Raw genomic sequence first — 18,487 nt, 5'->3', positions numbered from 1 at the left:
ATAGACGTGCTCACCAACCGAGGCTCTTCGCTGCTCTCTTGGTTTCGTTGGGATCCAAGAAAGAGAGAGAGAGAGAGAGAGATGGGGAGCGATGCGAAGGTGTACACCTTGAAGGAAGTGTCGCAGCACAATACCAACAAGGATTGTTGGCTCGTCATCGGCGGCAAGGTATTTTTGGATTTGACTCTCGATCTGTGGTAAAAAAAATCTCATCTTTTGGTAGTTTCGGTCCGTTTTTGTACATGTTTGTTTGATCGCCCATGAATTGATCTATCCGTCTGTGGATCCGTCTTGGGATTGGTTTAATGGAGAAAGGGGAAAGGAATATTTACCTATCTATGAATCGATTCTAGGATACTTTGTGGAAAAAGCTAAAGCTTTGTTGATTGTTGCTGCACAGAAAGGGCCGATCCCTCTCATTGGACAAAAAGTATTTTGACATCTTTGAGTACATGCAAAATATTTTGCTTAATAGTTATGTTTATGCGTAAAAATAATTAAGAAATCCAGCCATAGTCTAATTTTTTGCGCAATTGTTTAGTTTGATGGTTACTCATGCCAAGCATATGTTGTGAAGTTTTAGTAATTCAGATGAGCATGAGTGGACTTCATTCAGTGTTGAAGACTAGGAGACAACCTTAAAAGATTATAATTTTATTAAAGAATTTTCTCTAGGAATTTATGCAATCTTATTAATGTTCTTTTAATTGGTAAGCTTAACATGGGAAAATAGGGAAGGAGGGAGGGGAGCATACCCACTGATGGTTGTGCTTTGTCTAATCGACCCTTATATTCTTGGTACTTTGATGGGGCTTCGTTTGAGTTGTGCTGCTAATGGAAAACCCTGCTAAATTGCACTTGGAATTTGATAGATGTTAAGTGGCTTTGCCTGTTTATTCATTTCTTTATGGACATTGTCTTGTTTGTTTTCTTGATGACCCAGTTTGCATATGTTCTATAGTCCATCCAAATGCTACTTGCTTATACATCATTTTTTATATCATCTTGCTTTTGTTACTTTGAAATAACTGAAGAAATTGTATTGCGATCAAAACATTATATTTGTTGAGAATTTTAAAAAACTGAAGTTCTGTGTTCTTAGATACTTTACCAAAACATAAGCAATGCCTCCAAAAGAACTTGCTAGTTTATACTTATATAAAACAAAACATGAAGACTAAGAAAATTAAAAAACAAGAGTTTGACTACACACTTTATATTAATTCTTTGAAAAAAGTTAATGTTTCAAAATCAATGATAGGTTATCTAAATTTAAGATCCAAAATGTTGAACATGATATACATTATGAAAAAAATGCTTTATGTCAAAATCCATGTGTTTTGGTGCTCTCCAAGAAAGTTTTTAGCTGTGATTTAATCATCAAAACCTTGTGAATTTATCATGTATTTTACCCTAATAGTATAATTGATGCTACTCATTTTATACTGACTTGATGCATAGATTAGGGATCATCAAAATGTATGAATTTTGGTTTCTAGACCTTTTTTGGAGTATAGATCATGTTCAACAGTTTGGATCTTCAATCTGAATGGTCAATTATTATTTTAAAAATTCATTAGCTCTTTTTACAAGGAGTTAGCATAAGTGTATGGTCCAACTCTTAAAACTAATATTCTTGTAACAAAATATGAGTTTGATATTCTGAAAATGCCTCCTACGGTTGTAACTAGTTATCCATGAGCAAAAATTGTCTTGATGAACTCATGATATAATCCTCAATTGAGGCATTTATGATATATGAAACTGCTGAAACTCGGGAATATGAATTCATTTCTTCTGCAATTTATCTGTTTCAGCCAAAACACTTGGTTTCCAGCCAAAGCTTCAAGTGCTGCATGATATGGCTGTCAATGTCCTTTATGGAGTGACAGTACTTTTTCAAACAGAATCATTAGTTAAATACTTTCCAGAAGATAAATTACATGCAGACCCCAGATTAAGACTCTGGAGAAGGGTCTGAGATCCATGCTACTTGCATTTGAATGAGACAAGTTCAATAAGCAAGCATGCTAGTAATATCGGCATTAAGGAAGCGTACTTACAATCTTTTGCAATAAAGGATAATAGGAAAAGGAGGGGAAGAATTAAGAAGAACTAAAGTAACATCAAAGGTAGTCCTATATAGAATGCTCGATGATTGAGGATGGATAAAGCTGGGCCAAATATTTCAGTCAAGGCTTGATGATTATGATTATAGTTATGGATTACTAACACTGCTGGAAGTCGCTGATTCCATAAGAAACTCATGCTTTACAACTGTTCATGTCGATTCTTTTCCTTCCTGTCACGGTTGCACATAAAACTGGACATCTTGTTGACATGATCTCTTCTTGAGTTTCACATCTTAGTATGTTTGCACAGGTTTATGATGTAACAAAATTCTTGGAAGATCACCCTGGGGGAGACGAAGTTTTGTTGTCATCAACTGGTAAACTTGTTTAGACTTGCCGATGCTCAGGAATGTGTGAAATATTTTTGACAATGTGGTAATGTACCTGTGATGATTCTGCAATTTGTAGGAAAGGATGCTACAGATGATTTCGAAGATGTGGGGCACAGTACGACTGCAAGGGCAATGATGGATGAGTACTGTGTTGGGAAGATAGATACATCAACAATTCCCACCAAAGTCAAATACACCCCTCCCAAGCAACCTCACTACAACCAGGACAAGACCTCTGACTTCATCATTAAGCTACTCCAGTTTTTGGTTCCATTGGCTATCTTGGGGGTGGCTGTTGCCATCAGAGCCTACACAAAATCAGCCTAGATGTGTTGCCAAGTTAAATAAACTAGCGAGAAGTTGGTATTTGCAATGTCTTACATTACTGCAACTCTAGGAGACTAAAGTGTGTCTGTTAAGTCTCTGCTTGTGTCTCATTTCTGGGGTTACTTCTCATTTCTGGGTTACTTTTTTTCATCTACTATTCTTGTGATACTGGAACATATACTCTTCTCCTTGGATTCCTTTGAATGTTTTCAATTGTTGCCTTTTGAAATGTTATCTTCTTTAAAAATTTTGTTTCTTATAGCTGACACTAACTATAGAAAAGAGCAGCAACCTTGCTAGTCTTAGAATATGACTCTGGTATCAGATTGTGCTATATAAACTCGATGAAAGCTCAAGTCACTGAGGACTTGTTTGGTTTGCAGGAAGAGGAGGGGAGAAAATGTGGTCAGTGGAAAAATGGAGAAATGCATCATATTTTATTTGAGTTTTCAAAGAAGGGAGATAGTAGTAGCTTTTCCATGGTAATAAAAGTCACATATTTTATCAAAAAGAAAAATTCATTTGGCATATGGAAAAATTCAATTCTCATTAATTGAAAATTGAGATTTTTTTTTTTCGAAACATATCCTTAAGCTTGTAGATAGAATGAACTAAAATTTTTTTGGAATAATAAATATTTTATGCAACTTGTCCAGAAAAATATATGCTCAAACAAACATAAGTTCTTCTAGAATACATTATTTTTTCATAGTCAATCAAACATATAAAAATATTTTTTTAAATATTATATATCTAGTCATTAACCTTTCAAAAACATATTTTAGTGAGAAAATTTTTCTCGTGAACCAAATAAGTCATCAGAGAAACTTAATATCGTATTATCTTTGCATGAAGAATGCACGTTGAGAATATTCATATGGCAGGAGCAATGTTATGCTACAATTATTGCCTCCCAAGCACTCTACTTCAGGTGCTTGGTACTTGCTAATAATTACAAAATCAGTCTAGCCTCAATTTATTTTGTCAAAATGAGGAATGATGTAATCGGAGTTCATTTTTCATGCATGCAATCCCCTCTACAACATGTTGATACTGATTTTAGGTGTTTGTTCCACTTGATTGACACACCATGTTCTGAATCATGTTTTATGTTTGTTCTTTTGACCCTGGATTTCCTCAAGCTTGGTAATTCAATGATGCAATCAACAGTGGACTGATTGAACGACAATATCATCCCATCCATCATTCTGCTAATTAAAAAAGAAATTTAATGATGTGACTTTTGGTTGTTAATGTTCATACCATGACTTTCTGTGATTTGCCTAGAAAATAATTGCAGAATTTGCAGCTGATACGGATTTGACTCACATCTTTGATTCTTATTACCATTTCTTTGTTTATGACGAACATAATCATCTAACACCTGGAAGTTATTCTTCTTACCATTTCTCACCACATACCACGACACTAGAAGGGCCTCTTTTTCATTTCTTGTTGGACATTGAGGGAAGGAAACGATCCTGCTGCACTTTGCTTTTGTATTTTTACAAATCTCTCAACCACCGAAAAAGCAAGAGTCGGAAAGCCTTGTTAATTTATAAAAATTTTATTTTTCTATTTAAATTAAGTTATTCGCTGAAGTTGTAACCATAATATATATATATATTCGTTTTCCCTTCCCTTTTGTACAAAATTAATGAAAATATATGCTTTCCATCTATTTATTGAATATTTTAAACTTTAGTATTTAAAAATTAAAAATGTCAATACATTCTACATATTTTCCAACATTATATATAATATTTCTATTTTTAAGACTTGGATGAATCATAATTTTTTTCCATTTATGCTGCAATAAATGAGTAGTGTATGATATAGATTAATATAATTTTAAAAAGTGTTTTAATTGAAAATTGCAATAATTGTACATATTATATCTAAATTTTTTTATTTTTTTAAATTTTTAATTATAAATCTAATCCGACCGATTATCCCAATGATTGAGTCGGGGATATAGTGATCCAGCCCCTTGGCCAGGTCAATCTCTGATCGGGTTTAATAACCAGGCTACAAACACTTGAAGATGCACCTTACACACCATCTCTAAGCCACTTCTACAGACTAGCGTGACCACTAAGACACCAACCAAGTTCACACCATTTTGTCCTATTTGAAAACATATCGAAGTAGACTGGATTTGTCACGCCCCAAATCCGGGACATAACACGGCCATGTTACCAAGGGATGGACCCACGATAACACGAAGCCAAAATTCATCTTCTTAAGTATAATGACAGGTGTATCACAAATAAAGATAATAATAAAGTTCAATTCAATTATTTAATTAAACCAAAACTGGTTCAGAGCATCTAAATCCAGAGATAAAATAATTCAAGTCTTAAAATTCATAATGTCTTCAATCCATAAACATAAACTGAATTCCTAGAGCAAAATTTCTAAACTTGCTTTGCTGATCTCCAAGCTTGGATTCTCTTTCCTTCGATCCTAGCCTTATTTCTCTGTACATAAAAGAGAAAACAAAAAGAATATGAGCTACACTAGCTCAGTAAGTAGACTTCCGCTTCCTTACCGGATCAAACATAAGTTTTCTATGATAATGCATCATTTAGCAAATAACAATTATTGCAAAAATAAATATTTCATAGAGCATATAATAAAACAAGTTATAAGCTCATCATGCATGCATAAATCATGTATATTTTATAATTATGAATCGTAAATCATTTTCATCATGTATTCATGTCATGTTTCAAAACATTGCTCACAGATATTCATGCTAAGGTCACTATTATACCCGTGACAGGGCCCTGTTTCTTAATCGACAGAGTTCTTAATTCTTGTGCCAACTTTATACCCGCTGGCAGGGCCATGTTTCGTGTGGATGCTAGCTCCGGATATCGACCTTCCCGAAGGGATTCATTCATAGCCATCTGAGAGCCTTTGAAATCTTTATATCTTTTTCTTAAAGCATACATATACATAGATGGAAAAACAATGAAATTCATGCTTCATAATCATGCTATTTTCATAAGACATATTCATAAAATCAATGCTCATAATAAAACATGCTTTTTCATATCACATATGCCGATCCTTATTTTATGAAAAATTATGATTTTATCAATAGCAATTCTTTACATAAAAGCATGATCATTTCAAAATAAATAAGGAGCTTAAAATCTACTTACCTCGATCGTCCAGGACCTTTTAATCTTCCTTAAAAGAATCAGACAGTCCTATTTAAAATATTAAATCATTAATAAATTTTATATTTTTTAATAAAATTACATAATATAAAGAAATGACCGATTTGATAATCAGTCCAATAAATCTCTCCCTTCGGCTCTAACCTGATTTAAGGTCATAGGTCCCTAAAAGTGAAGAAGATAGCCTAATAAGGGATTCATAGGATTTTTTTTTTTTTTTGAGAGGGAAAGTAGAGAGAGAAAGTAGAGAGAGAAAGTGGAGAGAGAATCTTCGTATCTTTTAAAAATGGCAATCATGATTGAGATCATCAGAGGTTATATCAAGGTGACTTAATATAGATTAACCATGATTGATATTATCAATTTCGAAAAAGAATCGGATCGGGATCCGATCTACTGCACGAATTTCGGAGCAGTTCTAGATCATCATATTTTCATCTCGAGTTTATCCTAGGGTTTGTGATGTAATCAGAGAGAGAGAATGATCCTAGAGAGATGAAATCCATAATGAGAGAGAAAGGTCTAGAGAGAGAAAATAGGAAGAAATTTTAGAGAGAGAAAATGTAGAGAGAAGGTAGAGAGAAAAAGTCTAATTCTAGAGAGAGAAAGACTTAAGAGAGAGATGAGAAAAACTTTCTCTCACATATATATATATTATTATTTTTCTTTTTTTTTTTATATTTATATATATATTTTCTTTTTTTTTTCTTTTTCTTTTTCTTTTTCTTTTTAGAGAGAGACAATAGAGAGAGAAAAAGAGAGGGAAAAAGAGGGAAGAGAGGAAAATTTTCTCTTTTCTTATTATTATATTTTTTTTCTTTTTTTTTCTTCTTTTCTTTTTTTCTTTTCTTTTTTCTTTTTTTTTTCTTTTTCTTTTTCCCTTTTTCTTTTCTTTTCTTTTCTTTTCTTCTTCTTCCCGGGCTTTCATTGGGCCGAAACAGGGGACCTTGAGGTCCCCGTGCCTTGATCGGCCGATCACGGCCATCTCATGGCTGGTGGTGGCCGGCGGCAGCGGCCGACTCTCCCGGGTTCGGAGAGACCAGGGCCGGCGGTCGGCGTGACCGTCGGCGCCAGAAAATCATAGGAAAGAGGTGGCGAACAGGGGGTTTTCTTCTCCAACTAAATCCGGCGACACCCGTCGCCGGCCATCGTGCTCACCGGCACGGGAAAGAAGGGAGAGAAGAGAGGGAGAGGAGGGAGACCTTACCACAACCTCCGGTGACCCCCACCGGCGAGAAATCGCGGCGAACACGGGTCGAGGAGTCACGGCTTCAAACGGGAAAATCGGAGGAAATCTCCGGCAATCGACGGCGACTGAAGTGTCTACCCAAAGAGGAGAGAGAGGGGTTTCTTATAGGGTTCGTCCTAGGGTCTTTTAATGGCCCTAGGACTCCGATTTTTGATCGGAGAAGAGGAAGACTCCGATCGGGAGTCTTCCTGCTCTGTTTTTCCCCCTTTTTTTTTTTCTTTCGGGTGGGCTTTGAGCTGGTTTTGGGCCTCAATTGGGCCGGGTTATCACAGGATTTGTTTAGAGAAGATCTAGCACTGAATTTCAAAACATATTCGAATGCAGTGAAAAATTTTTATAGAACCAGAAGCGGACGCTACCTAACTAATGTCTTGGAAAGAGTTTTTGCCCTGCCTCCAATATAAACCACAAAATCCTGATATGTCAGCCAACACGATATAAACATATCAGCCAATAATTTTGCATCAAATTCTTGCAATTTTTGAATTTTAGAAATACATTTTAAATTAGCCATCCTACCATAGTTTAATTTCTATTGATCATATTGGCCGAGATTTCGATCTCTCTGTCCTGATATAGTAGTCAAAATTTTGGAAAATATCAACTGCTAAGACTTTTGTCGTCCATGTCTCTCCGCTAGCCCAAGATAAACCGTAATCTTCGTTCATCTCTCTCACCCATCCACCAAGATGCCTGAGATCTAAGCCTTCAAAAATCTTCCAAACAGCGTTGTCTTTTCGGCTTCGTTCAATTATTCTGGCTCCTGAAATCGACTGAGAGATGCTGCTAAAATCTTCCGGTTTGCACGAGGACGCTAAAAATTTTAATTCTTAATTTGTCACTCATTGATCCTATTCCGGTTACCGTTATTGTTCTGTAACCCCAACAGCCACGAGCTTGCCAATAGTTTATTGGCCATACCGGTCCAAAAGCTCAGCTTGATCTGATCCCATTTTACTGATTCAGATGCAGCACCAAAGTTTGAAGCAATCTCGACGACCATTGTTCAGTAAGTCATTCCAAATACAATAAGCTGTACTCCAAGCAGTAATCTTCATCTGGACATGCACTGATCAGATGGTCCTTGTAGATAAAATACCTTCAGAATACTACGAAATTTACTGAAAGAAATTTTAAGGATAGAAGCTGAACTGCAATCTCCTACCAAGCTTACCAAAAGAAACTTTATGTAAGCTGATCTGCAATCTTTAAAGTACATTTGGAGTTTTAGGCCACAGTTCAGAAAATTTAGTTCTAATTGGACGAAGCATTTTTCCAGGGACTTCCCATGAAGGTTTGGGACGCAACCAACGGGAATCACTCTCATAAATAGTAGGGAAAACCTCCTGACCTTTCAAGACAAACAAAAATGCTTCCAAAAAGTGATCAAGAGAGTTGAGAGAACTTTTCACAAACATTGAATTTATTCCTTTACTCCTGACCTTTCAAGACAAACAAAAATGCTTCCAAACAGTGATCGAGAGAGTCGAGAGAATTTTTCACAAACATTGAATTTATTCCTTTAGTGCATAACTATAAATAATGATACAATTGACCACAGAGCAGCCAAACAAAATTGAGAAACTAAATTCAGATAGGCCAAGAAACAACAGGTGTCAAACTGTTATTGTACAACTTATTAAGCTTTTCTTGTAGCATGGATGACAGTTTAGTACTGACTAGAAAAGCAAAGTAACACAGGTCGGCTTGCTTCATACAACATGAAGCATTGTATTTTCCAGTAGCATTGCTGAAGGACAGAATATCCTTGTTCAAGCCTCAGGTGGAAGAGTCATCGGATCATAAATTAGCATCACATCACAGAGAAAGTGTCATGATACTGCGGGTCCATGACTAGATTGACGGAGAACCTGATCGACAAGCTTTTCTGGCAGCCTTTTTGTTGTCTAGAAGTATCAAAAATTAAGGAAAAAAAAAAGAATAGTGAAAAAAACAAGTAGAATGTTTCAGTTGATTGCATCCGACAATAGTTTAATGATGCACCATGATCTATGCATTAATTATAAATGCAATGCCAAGGGATATCAAATTAAACCAGAAGAACATGCATATGATAAGTTCCATAATTTTATCTCACAAAAGATAAGTTTCATAATTTTATCAACAAGAACAAAAACACATGATAGCATATATTTAATCTAATGATTTAGAGATATAATTCAAGGATAAATAGACTGCAAAATAATATACACATGTACTCTTTCACTCAAGGACTATGATTTTATCTGCCATATCAAAGTTTCTAACACTGCCAGCTAAATTGTAAGTACAGAGCACAGATTATGTGATGCAGCTATACTATTAAGAGAAAAAAAGTCCGTAAACTCCTCAGCTAACCTGGAGATGCCTCATGTGCAGAATTGGCTCACACCCAACCTCTGCAACTGATTTCCCAAGGGGTGTTGTTGCACTGAATCTGCTTGCTTCATACGCCCATAGAGTATTATCTCTGTCTGGAAGTTGGTGGCAAATTCTCAATAGTGACCTAAGGGAGTTCATCTGCAAACGACATATAAGTAATTTTTTCCCTAACCATAACACTTATTGAATGGATAATATCTAATAAAAGGAGAAACTGTCTTGAAGCAACATTTCTTAAAGCCAAGAAATATGATCATAGAAAAAAAAAAAAACTTGTGACATTATCAAGGAGACCACCCTCACCAAAGATTCAGAAAACATTTTGAATTGTCATGACAACAGTGCTAAAGAAACAAAATCACATGAAATGATTGTTGGTGCCGATATGGATGATGCATCCAAGTGTTATTTAGCAATTTGTTACTATTTCTTCGCCTTTAGAACATGTTTCACACATCCAAGCCATTACATCATATAGCTCTATAATAACATAGAAGGGAGTATCATGCAACTACCCAGTGATTAATCAGTAATACTAGGTGTTCTTACACTCAGCTATCCATTTCATATGATATCCCATACCTTGATGAGGTCAGTATAAGTCTTGGATTCAGTTGAGGTGGAGGGGGAAGCAAAAAGGATCCGATATCTTTAATCACACAATCTCAAGATTTTTTTTTTTTTTTAATACAAAAGATCATGTTTCAACATTATCATGTACGTGGATCCCATTGGACACTGCAATCTAGTGAAGTAGCAGATATATCTCACCACATACACCATTTCAAGTGCATCTTACATTCATACAAAAGTAATCTCGTACAAGGGAAGAAGAAAGGATCAGAGTCACTGATCACAAGATCCAAGATTTTCCAGATACAAAAGTTTGTGTTCCAGCAGTTTCCCGTTGGACACTCCAATCTAGTGGCCAAGCAGATATCTTCAGTACATACACCATGCCAGGTGCATCTCACATTTGTATAAAAGGATTCTCAAACATATGACAATCAGACACCACAAACACACCCCTACAATACAATGGTAAGCTGCATATGAGAGAGAGTGACAAGTGTAGCATAGAAGGGGGAGAAAAGAAGGAAAAAAACCAATAGTTAGACTGAGAATACAGATGAAAATCTATGGCCAAATGCCAACAATGTCTAGGGTTAAACACTGATTTCAGTGGCCCTAGCTGATGGTGATGGTTTGGTCTCAGCTACATTTGAACTTTATATGCGAGTCATCCACATAAAAAGCCAGAAATCTTTTACCTATTCATTGACATGGCTATGAAATTGTATGTTGGCAGAAGCTAGCCATACCATAGGAGGTCACCCTATACCTATAATTCTATTTTGTAAGTTAGAGCTTTTATGAGCCAAACTAGTATATCCTGGTTTGTATGTGTCATGATGTGACAACATTAGACTAGTTTACATACAGATAGATACAAAAGTAAGTCTTTAGCAAAAAAAAAAAATCACATGCTTCCACTACATGACTCAGTATCCTCATACATGGTAATTTTCTGTCATGTGCCATAGAATAACTAAAAAGTTGTGAATTAATGCAAGTTTGTTGCATGCAAAGAGATGCTCACCTTCATATATGGACAAGAAGCACAACCTCCGTGAATGGAGCACCCTTCACCAGCTGCCACACCAGGAACAACAGCAAGTTTAGCAAGATCATTTTCTATAACAGAATTCAACCCGTGAGATCCATTTACTAACATCTTTGACACTGAATCTGATGAGAGTGGGAACACTATCTCGATTTTAATTCTTGCTCTTCCAGAAGAGGACTCATTCGTACCAAGTAATTCATGAACAGCAGCAACAATGGAAGTGACCATTCCTGACTCTGTTCCTAACACAAACTGAAGGTGATCATCACGGTTCCTGTCGATAGCTTCCTGCACCTGATTTTTAATGAAATCCAATATATTCTGGGTAGATCCCACAACTCCCATTCCTCTACTCTTTGCTTTCATTGCCAAAGAGAACATTTCCCCAGGAACTTCTAAGTGAGCCGTTAGGAATGCATCACAGTAGAGTTCTTTTGTCCTCTCCACAACTTCATGCGCAAACATGTCATGCACAATACAGTTACCATCCTGTGAATTAGTTTTATAAGCAATTTTACACAAAGTCAAACTGAAGTTAACCACAAAAGAAAAATCAGATTCACTGTATCATAAATTTGAGATAGTAATTTCCATATATCTCACATAAACAATTTTTTTGCTAACTAAAGCGTCATTAGTCATATCAACATAGTGTAGAAAATATCACCACAGAAGTCTCAACCAAAATTTGTAACACGGAATAAAAAGATATTCAACTCCAACAGGAGGAACCTAAATTAACCATCATCACTAGTGGACAATAACTAACTGCATAGAACGTCCTTTCTTACAACATGTCCAACAATTCTACCTCATCTTTCATCTGTCTCTTTATGTCCTCGATAGTAATCAGGTATCCATGGCATATGAGTAGAAATCATCAGAAATCCATCAGATCACATTACTAGAGTGTAATGTGCATTTCTAACATGATATTCAAAAATCTCTTAACTAGGAAAAAAAAAATCCATAGATAAAGTCTGTGTTACCTTGACGCTTGCAAGTATTAAGCATTACGAATGTCGATAAGTATGTTATGAAAATCATTCAAGAATTACTTCCATAAAAGAACATTTAGAAGCAAGACAATGTCGAACACCCCTTCAACCATTCGCTATGCCTTAACAAGACAATAAAGAATAAATAAACATGAATATGCGCTTCAACTTGCCTACATAAGACAATAGACAGCTTGAAGTAACCTATCTCAAATCTGAAGCGGAATATGTCATTCAGGCAGATAGGCCGTGCCGCTGTTTGGAATTAACAAACTGGAACTCTGGAAGAGCAAATGTATAATTGACAAAAGGCTAGATCAACAGAATGAATCAAAAAGGGGAGAAATGCAGTTATCAGCTAAAATGCTCAAGTGATATATCCATTCAGAGTCACTCTAATGCATAATGCTTTGAGAAATGGAATCATTGATTTACCTGATAATAATGCTGGCAGGGTAATAATGACTTTATAGAGTTCCTATTATGTTCTCGATGTATCTCTGCAATCTCTTCATCGGACATGTCAGCCATTTGGCTAAACAACTCCATGATATTTGCACCCATATAGAAAATCAGGACCATACCAGATATTTAGATCTGGTATTTGAGCAAATGCCTGATAAGGCAATGTGTTAGAGATCTTATAGAAGCACTGAAGAAAAATAGTAAATACATATTTCACATAATTAGGGAAAAAGATGTAATAGCTACCGTTCCTTGGAAGTGCAAATCAATAGCCTTTTAAAAACATCAGATAAGCAATACGATCATTAAGTCTTGAAAAGTGATCTAAAGCTTACCAACCTGCAATATAGTTTTCACAACATTTGAAGATGTACGGGTGATAGTAGGCACCAGTTCATGTCCTTGTGCTTTTGTCTCTAGGTATTTATGTAGATCACATGCAAGGAAGGGGGTGAACTTGAGGCTACCTCTAGAAAATGCATACATGTTGGACTTGCAGCAGCATCTGCTAAAGAGCAACCAATCTGTTCATTTGACATCCTGTACACACCAACCTGCATGAAGTCTGTCATTCTTAATATCATACTTAGTGCTTTCCTAGATGCATCAAATGCCAATTTTGTTTAAAGGTAATTGAATAACAAAGACAAAAAATAAAAAATAAAAAATAAAAAATGCAAAGATAATTTAAACAATATATAGGGAGCTGTTCTCAGAGTATGCTTTTTTTTTCACTTACAATCAGAATATGGTGTTTAATATATACAGCAATTGCAGGGTACTAGTTATTCTTAGTATTTGAATTAGGTATATCAGAGTGCTTGCAACCATGATGATGAGGTTGCTGAGGCAGTAAGGCATACGTGACATATATTCAAGGTTGTCAAGACAGACAGTCCCTAGCCACTAGGGGCCCCAACTGCCTAGGCACAATTTAGGTGATTAGATGGACTACCATGTGTCTTTGGCAGTCCTGAAAAAAGAATACAAAAAAGACATAAAAGGTCTGGACACAATACAATCAACATCATCTTTTGATTCTTTTCTCAAATCATATGTACAAAAAGCCTATTAAGTCGATATCCTATAACAGGAAGATTAAGCAAAAAAGGTGAACAGATGGGAAAAACAAGTGGGGGTGCGCAAAGAAAAGGCAAAAACAGGGGAAAGAAGATGAAAGGGAGATGAAAATAGTAATAAGAGGAAGAAGAGAACTAGATGAAAAGAAATGGAGGAAGAAAGAGAAAAATAAGAAGGAAAAGAAAAGAAAGATCATTCAAAAGAGAAAAGTATGAAGAGAAAAAAAAAGGAAGAGGAAAAGGGGAAGGAAACCAGCAAATATTGGAGAAAATAGAAAACTAAAATTAAAAAAAAAAAAAAAAAAAAAAAAGAGGCAAAAACTTACTTTGGGTGGTCAGATGGCAACCAGCAGCTGCTGGATAGGCACGTGGCAGCTAGCGGAGTGAAGGGCAACTCTTTGCCCTAGCATGTATTGGAAGAGAGGAGCAGCATAGACCAGGTGAAATGAGGGATTGCAGATTAAAGAAGATATAGCACAACTAATGTTATTTTAACACCTATACTTAAGTCACCAAAAGCCAAAATAATAAAAGGAAGAGATAAAAAAAAATAAGGGGTTAAAGTAATGTTAAATGAACTTGACTAAGCAGCCATTGGACTGCAGTTAGCCTCTTTATGGACCTGGGCAGACCTAGGTGCCTAGGCACCAATTTTGACAATCCTTGATACATTACTGAATCTTGTTGAACACATTCTCCAACTAGCATGGTAATAGAACCCAAACCTTAAAACCTAGATTGAGAGCTCCAAAAAGCATCATCAGATATTGGCTTAGCTGGAACATTGGTCTTCTGTGGTCTTCTATACCACAAAAGACAAGGAAGAAAAAGTAGCATTGTCAAGTATGATCTTTTATCTTAGCTGGAACATGTGACCAAACTTCAACGTTAAAAGTTCAAAAGCTAGTTGGCCATCAGGAAAGTGGACAGTCACAAAACCATGAGGGTTTGGCACAGAATTTCCAAAGCATTCTGTCTGCTTTTAGATGTCTAATAGAGAATCAAAATCCCATCTGTTGGTCATTCTTCATATCTACCATCAAGTGCCTGATTTCAATATTTCAATCAACCCTTCCCATGTATTGCACCATGAGGTCACAATTGTAAGGGCTGTTGACCTTACTTATTTTCACGATTGTAATCAAAAGCAGAGCTATTAGCTAAGCGAGTTTTATCAATTCGTCCTCTCAGCTGACCACCGGTGACCTACCAGTTGGATCCTAAGATTTAATAGTTAGACTTCTTTCCTTCCCATTCTGTTTCAATGTTTCCCTAGTCTTGCCTTGTAGTTTTGAACCTTGTTGTACGGCCATTCACAAGATTCTGATATATTCATGTAACAGTTTCTAACAAAATCCAACAATATAGACAAAATTGTTCTTAGAAATTATTTCTTATATTACTTAATAATATTTCAATTTGCCATGTAGTAACTCCAGGAAACATTTTGTCTTAGAACTCTGACACTCCATTTATATCCATTTTTCGTTTCTCTCTGTTCTGAATTTGTTGGTGCTGGTTCGTGTTCTGTAAACTATATGGTGAAGTATCTGAGTTTTTCTGTTCTATTACTGGAGGATAAAGAATTACTAAGCTCGTTTATTTTTCTGGTTTACGGGAAATTTTCACTTTTTGGCATTTTGCCCCACCAATGCCCTATCATCTAACTTCAGTAATTAGAAAATTATTAAGCCTATTTAGATGATTTTTCCTTGATTTTTACTTCTAGTTCTCCTCTTATTTGAAGCCATATTCTCATTTGGAATCTTTGCTGCACCAAGTGTGCAAAACTTGAAGCACCACAGGCACAGTTTGTTCCCCTTCTTATAGACTTGGCTGGAGATGTATGCAAGGTTTCATCATGGCTATGTCAGCAACCAGTATCAATGTCAATGACATCTGCCATCACCATTGTCACCCAGACCTATTAAAAGCTCCTTGTGCCACTATTATAGAGACGCTGGACATATCAAAAGAAAATGGCAAGCTTTTTAAGAAGAGGCTAAACCAAAGATTTGCTAATTTAGTAACTTCCTGTTATTGATAGTTCTTCCAAACAGAAACCACCCAAATCCCAACTGTTGCTTGTTTTGCTTCTCTAATGATGTTCATGGTTCCTCTTGAGCCATAGAAGCCCTTCTAAATGAATATCTTTAGCATTTTCACCACATGAAATGGATCATTCTGAGTCATAACTAACACTTGTGGTTTCACTTCTAGCTCTATTTTCACTTCAAGCATGTTTATCTCCTCAAGTTGTATCTAGATATGCTTGGCTTCTTGATTTTCATGCACTCGATCATGTGAATTGCATGTATGTTTACCAGATCACCACCATCTCCTAAATTAATCTACTTCAAATTATTTTAGTTTCTCAGAGTGGCACCATTATTCCACCTTCTAGCACTGTTTATTGTTTTCCACATTGCCCATGTTCCGAGCCTGGCATGAATATAACTTCTATCAACCAACTAGTATGTCGGCATAGATTTATTTCATTCTTCTTGATGCTATAATCATTTTACAAGCTGTGTTAAGCTTCATGGACTTCAACTGTATTGATTGCTTGCCTCCATCTTATTCCTAATACACTTCTGTGGAAGTCTTCTCATCTTCTCCCTAATTTACATCAAGCTAAACATGGGTAATTGTTTAGCTCCAAACTTTGTCATACATGCCACATTAAACCCATAGGCCTTGGCCATGTTTCTTCCTCTTTAGCACCATCTATGAATTGTAAGATTCTACTAGAAAAGAATTCTCCTTCCTCTGAGGTTATTATGTTCCTTCAATCTTGTCCTCTTAACCTGTCTCCCAAGTCCTAAGTCCTAACAGTTGTGAACTAGAACTCCATAATTATCCATTTAAAGGAAAGTCAAAGCAAGTACTTTGGAAAATAAAGACCAAGAAACAAAGACTAATTTTTCTAATCAGCTGCTGCAACTGGAAACTTCCCATATCCATTTTAATAGGGAGGGCTATTGCATCATCTATGCTCATAGAGTGCATAAATCAAATATTATGTGTGAACATCTTGGAGTTAAAATGCCTCGAGTGAATGTCCATAACACCAAGTTTTTGGCTTTGTAGCATCAGATCGGAAACTGCTGCACAATCAACCACCTTTTCTCAACCCCATTTTACAGTTAAGCAACCACGAGTATCGACATCATTCACCAAGGCTTTCAAAACCAGTAGTGGAGGGCACACTGGTTTCTCGAAAAACTGATACAGTACTGGGTACAACATGGTACCGAACTGTATCCCAACCAATACACCGTGCACAGGCACTGATTTCCTGCCTGAATGGTACTGTACTGCTCATACTATCTCATTCTAGCAGTTTTTAAAACCTTTCTATTCACCTACTTTCAAATGGCCAGTTTTTCGTGCACTAGCATATCTACACACTGTGTACCGGCGCCATTTTCCTGCCTGAATGGTACAGTACCGCTCATACTATCTCATTCAGCAATTTTTAAAATCTTTCTATTCACCAACTTTTAAGTGGTTAAGTTTTCATGTGCATACTAGCATATCTACAGGCATGACATTGTCATATAAGACTACCTTTTGTTATTGTGCACATAAAATCTAATCATAAACTGTGAAGTAATTTTTGGTCAACTACTGCTAGATAGATTTCGAACAAAACATCTAGGGGTTTTTGCTTCCAAACGTATGTGGTATTTATAAGATATTTGGAGGGCATGCAGTGCTCACGTATTTATGATAGGCAAGTATGTACCCAAAGCAAAATAAGCAATATGTTCTGATAAACTTAAAATCAAATAGAAAAAATTGTGGATAAACAAAAACCTTCTGAAAACCAGCTCGATCAAGTATTGTACGGACATTTTCTGACATAAAGTCCACACCAAGTACAGTGATATAGTGGCATCCAGCTTCCGCCATCTTGACAGCTGTATCTGCCATTACTAATGAATCAGAAATGTGGATGTGAGGCCACTGTGTCTGAGCAGCAGTTAACATGCCTTGGACCTCTGGATCCATATAAAAGTGTGCAACAATGCCAACTTTTTTCTCCCTTAGCACACTGACAAGTTGTTTAATCTTCAACTCATCAGGAGTTAAAAACATTGCCTGCAATACCACTACAATGGAATGAGGGAACAAGCAAAGCTTTTGTTTGTGTTGGAGCTAGATGGTAATAAAATAGAACCTTTTCAGCAGGAAGCTAATGTCAATTGAAGCTTTTATTCATCTTTTCATCTTATCGTATATGGATTTCTTTTATGCTAAGACATAAAGATTATGGAAATGTCCACCAGAATTTTGTGCCAAAAGCAAACAGCAGAGCAGTTATCATAATAAACAGCACATCACCCATGTCAATAGCATATAGGAAGCAAATAAAGTTGAAAAAGTGAAAGAAGGAAACCTTTGCAATAAGGCAACAATTTTTCAGCACTCTATCTAGCAAGATGCCTAATAAAAGACAAATCATGTACCAAATGATACAATTCCAAGTTGCATTTTGGTTGATAATAACAACTATTTCTATCTGAGACAATCTATGAATATGTACAAATGGGAAAGGGTTTCAGAAAAATAAATTGAGGAGATCGGAATCATCATTAATGGACATGGTCTCTTTGATAGTTTGATTGTGATGGAGCAAAAGTGTTATTCTCTCAAGTTTGATTATCCAAAGTGCTTCTGAAGTAAAGCAATTTTAAGATGTGAT

The 18,487-nt window shown here is 36.0% G+C and overlaps 2 protein-coding genes across 5 annotated transcripts; one reads left to right on the top strand and one right to left on the bottom strand.

Moving 5' to 3' along the window:
- LOC105038764 (cytochrome b5) lies at positions 1-3,020 on the top strand. The gene is made up of 3 exons (XM_010914651.4): positions 1-168; positions 2,383-2,449; positions 2,541-3,020. Exons 1-3 carry the CDS (start codon positions 82-84, stop codon positions 2,789-2,791), a joined length of 405 nt encoding a protein of 134 aa, XP_010912953.1. The 5' UTR covers positions 1-81; the 3' UTR covers positions 2,792-3,020.
- A 5,773-nt stretch (positions 3,021-8,793) lies between these two features.
- Positions 8,794-17,766, bottom strand: LOC105038762 (quinolinate synthase, chloroplastic). Of its 4 annotated transcripts, none has more exons than XM_073260884.1 (6): positions 17,599-17,766; positions 13,040-13,254; positions 12,671-12,851; positions 11,211-11,726; positions 9,587-9,748; positions 8,794-9,135 (listed from the first exon to the last, which is right to left on the bottom strand). In XM_073260884.1, the coding sequence occupies exons 3-6, from the start codon at positions 12,815-12,817 to the stop codon at positions 9,061-9,063; spliced, it is 900 nt and encodes a 299-aa protein (XP_073116985.1). In that variant the 5' UTR covers positions 12,818-12,851; positions 13,040-13,254; positions 17,599-17,766; the 3' UTR covers positions 8,794-9,060. The 4 variants fall into 4 exon arrangements, with proteins under 4 accessions (XP_073116985.1, XP_010912952.3, XP_073116980.1 ...); XM_010914650.4 differs by lacking the exon at positions 17,599-17,766 and adding an exon at positions 14,106-14,258; XM_073260879.1 differs by lacking the exon at positions 17,599-17,766 and adding an exon at positions 13,440-14,012.
- Positions 17,767-18,487: the final 721 nt, after the last annotated feature.

Source organism: Elaeis guineensis, chromosome 1 (genome assembly GCF_000442705.2).
Source record: "Elaeis guineensis isolate ETL-2024a chromosome 1, EG11, whole genome shotgun sequence".
Taxonomy (NCBI): domain Eukaryota; kingdom Viridiplantae; phylum Streptophyta; class Magnoliopsida; order Arecales; family Arecaceae; genus Elaeis; species Elaeis guineensis.
The sequence above is the reverse complement of the archived record's forward strand: the minus strand, read 5'-3'. Positions and strand labels throughout refer to the sequence as shown.

Bases quoted from the DNA above. Each gene is read 5' to 3' on its own strand.
- LOC105038764 (XM_010914651.4), top strand. From the start codon at position 82: ATGGGGAGCGATGCGAAGGTGTACACCTTGAAGGAAGTGTCGCAGCAC. The intron at 169-2,382 runs GTATTTTTGGAT...ATGTTTGCACAG, and splicing joins GGCTCGTCATCGGCGGCAAG to GTTTATGATGTAACAAAATT. The intron at 2,450-2,540 runs GTAAACTTGTTT...TGCAATTTGTAG, and splicing joins AGTTTTGTTGTCATCAACTG to GAAAGGATGCTACAGATGAT.
- LOC105038762 (XM_073260884.1), bottom strand. From the start codon at position 12,817: ATGGTCCTGATTTTCTATATGGGTGCAAATATCATGGAGTTGTTTAGC. The intron at 11,727-12,670 runs GTAAATCAATGA...ACTAATTCACAG, and splicing joins CCTGCCAGCATTATTATCAG to GATGGTAACTGTATTGTGCA. The intron at 9,749-11,210 runs GTGAGCATCTCT...TGTCGTTTGCAG, and splicing joins CTTCTTGTCCATATATGAAG to ATGAACTCCCTTAGGTCACT.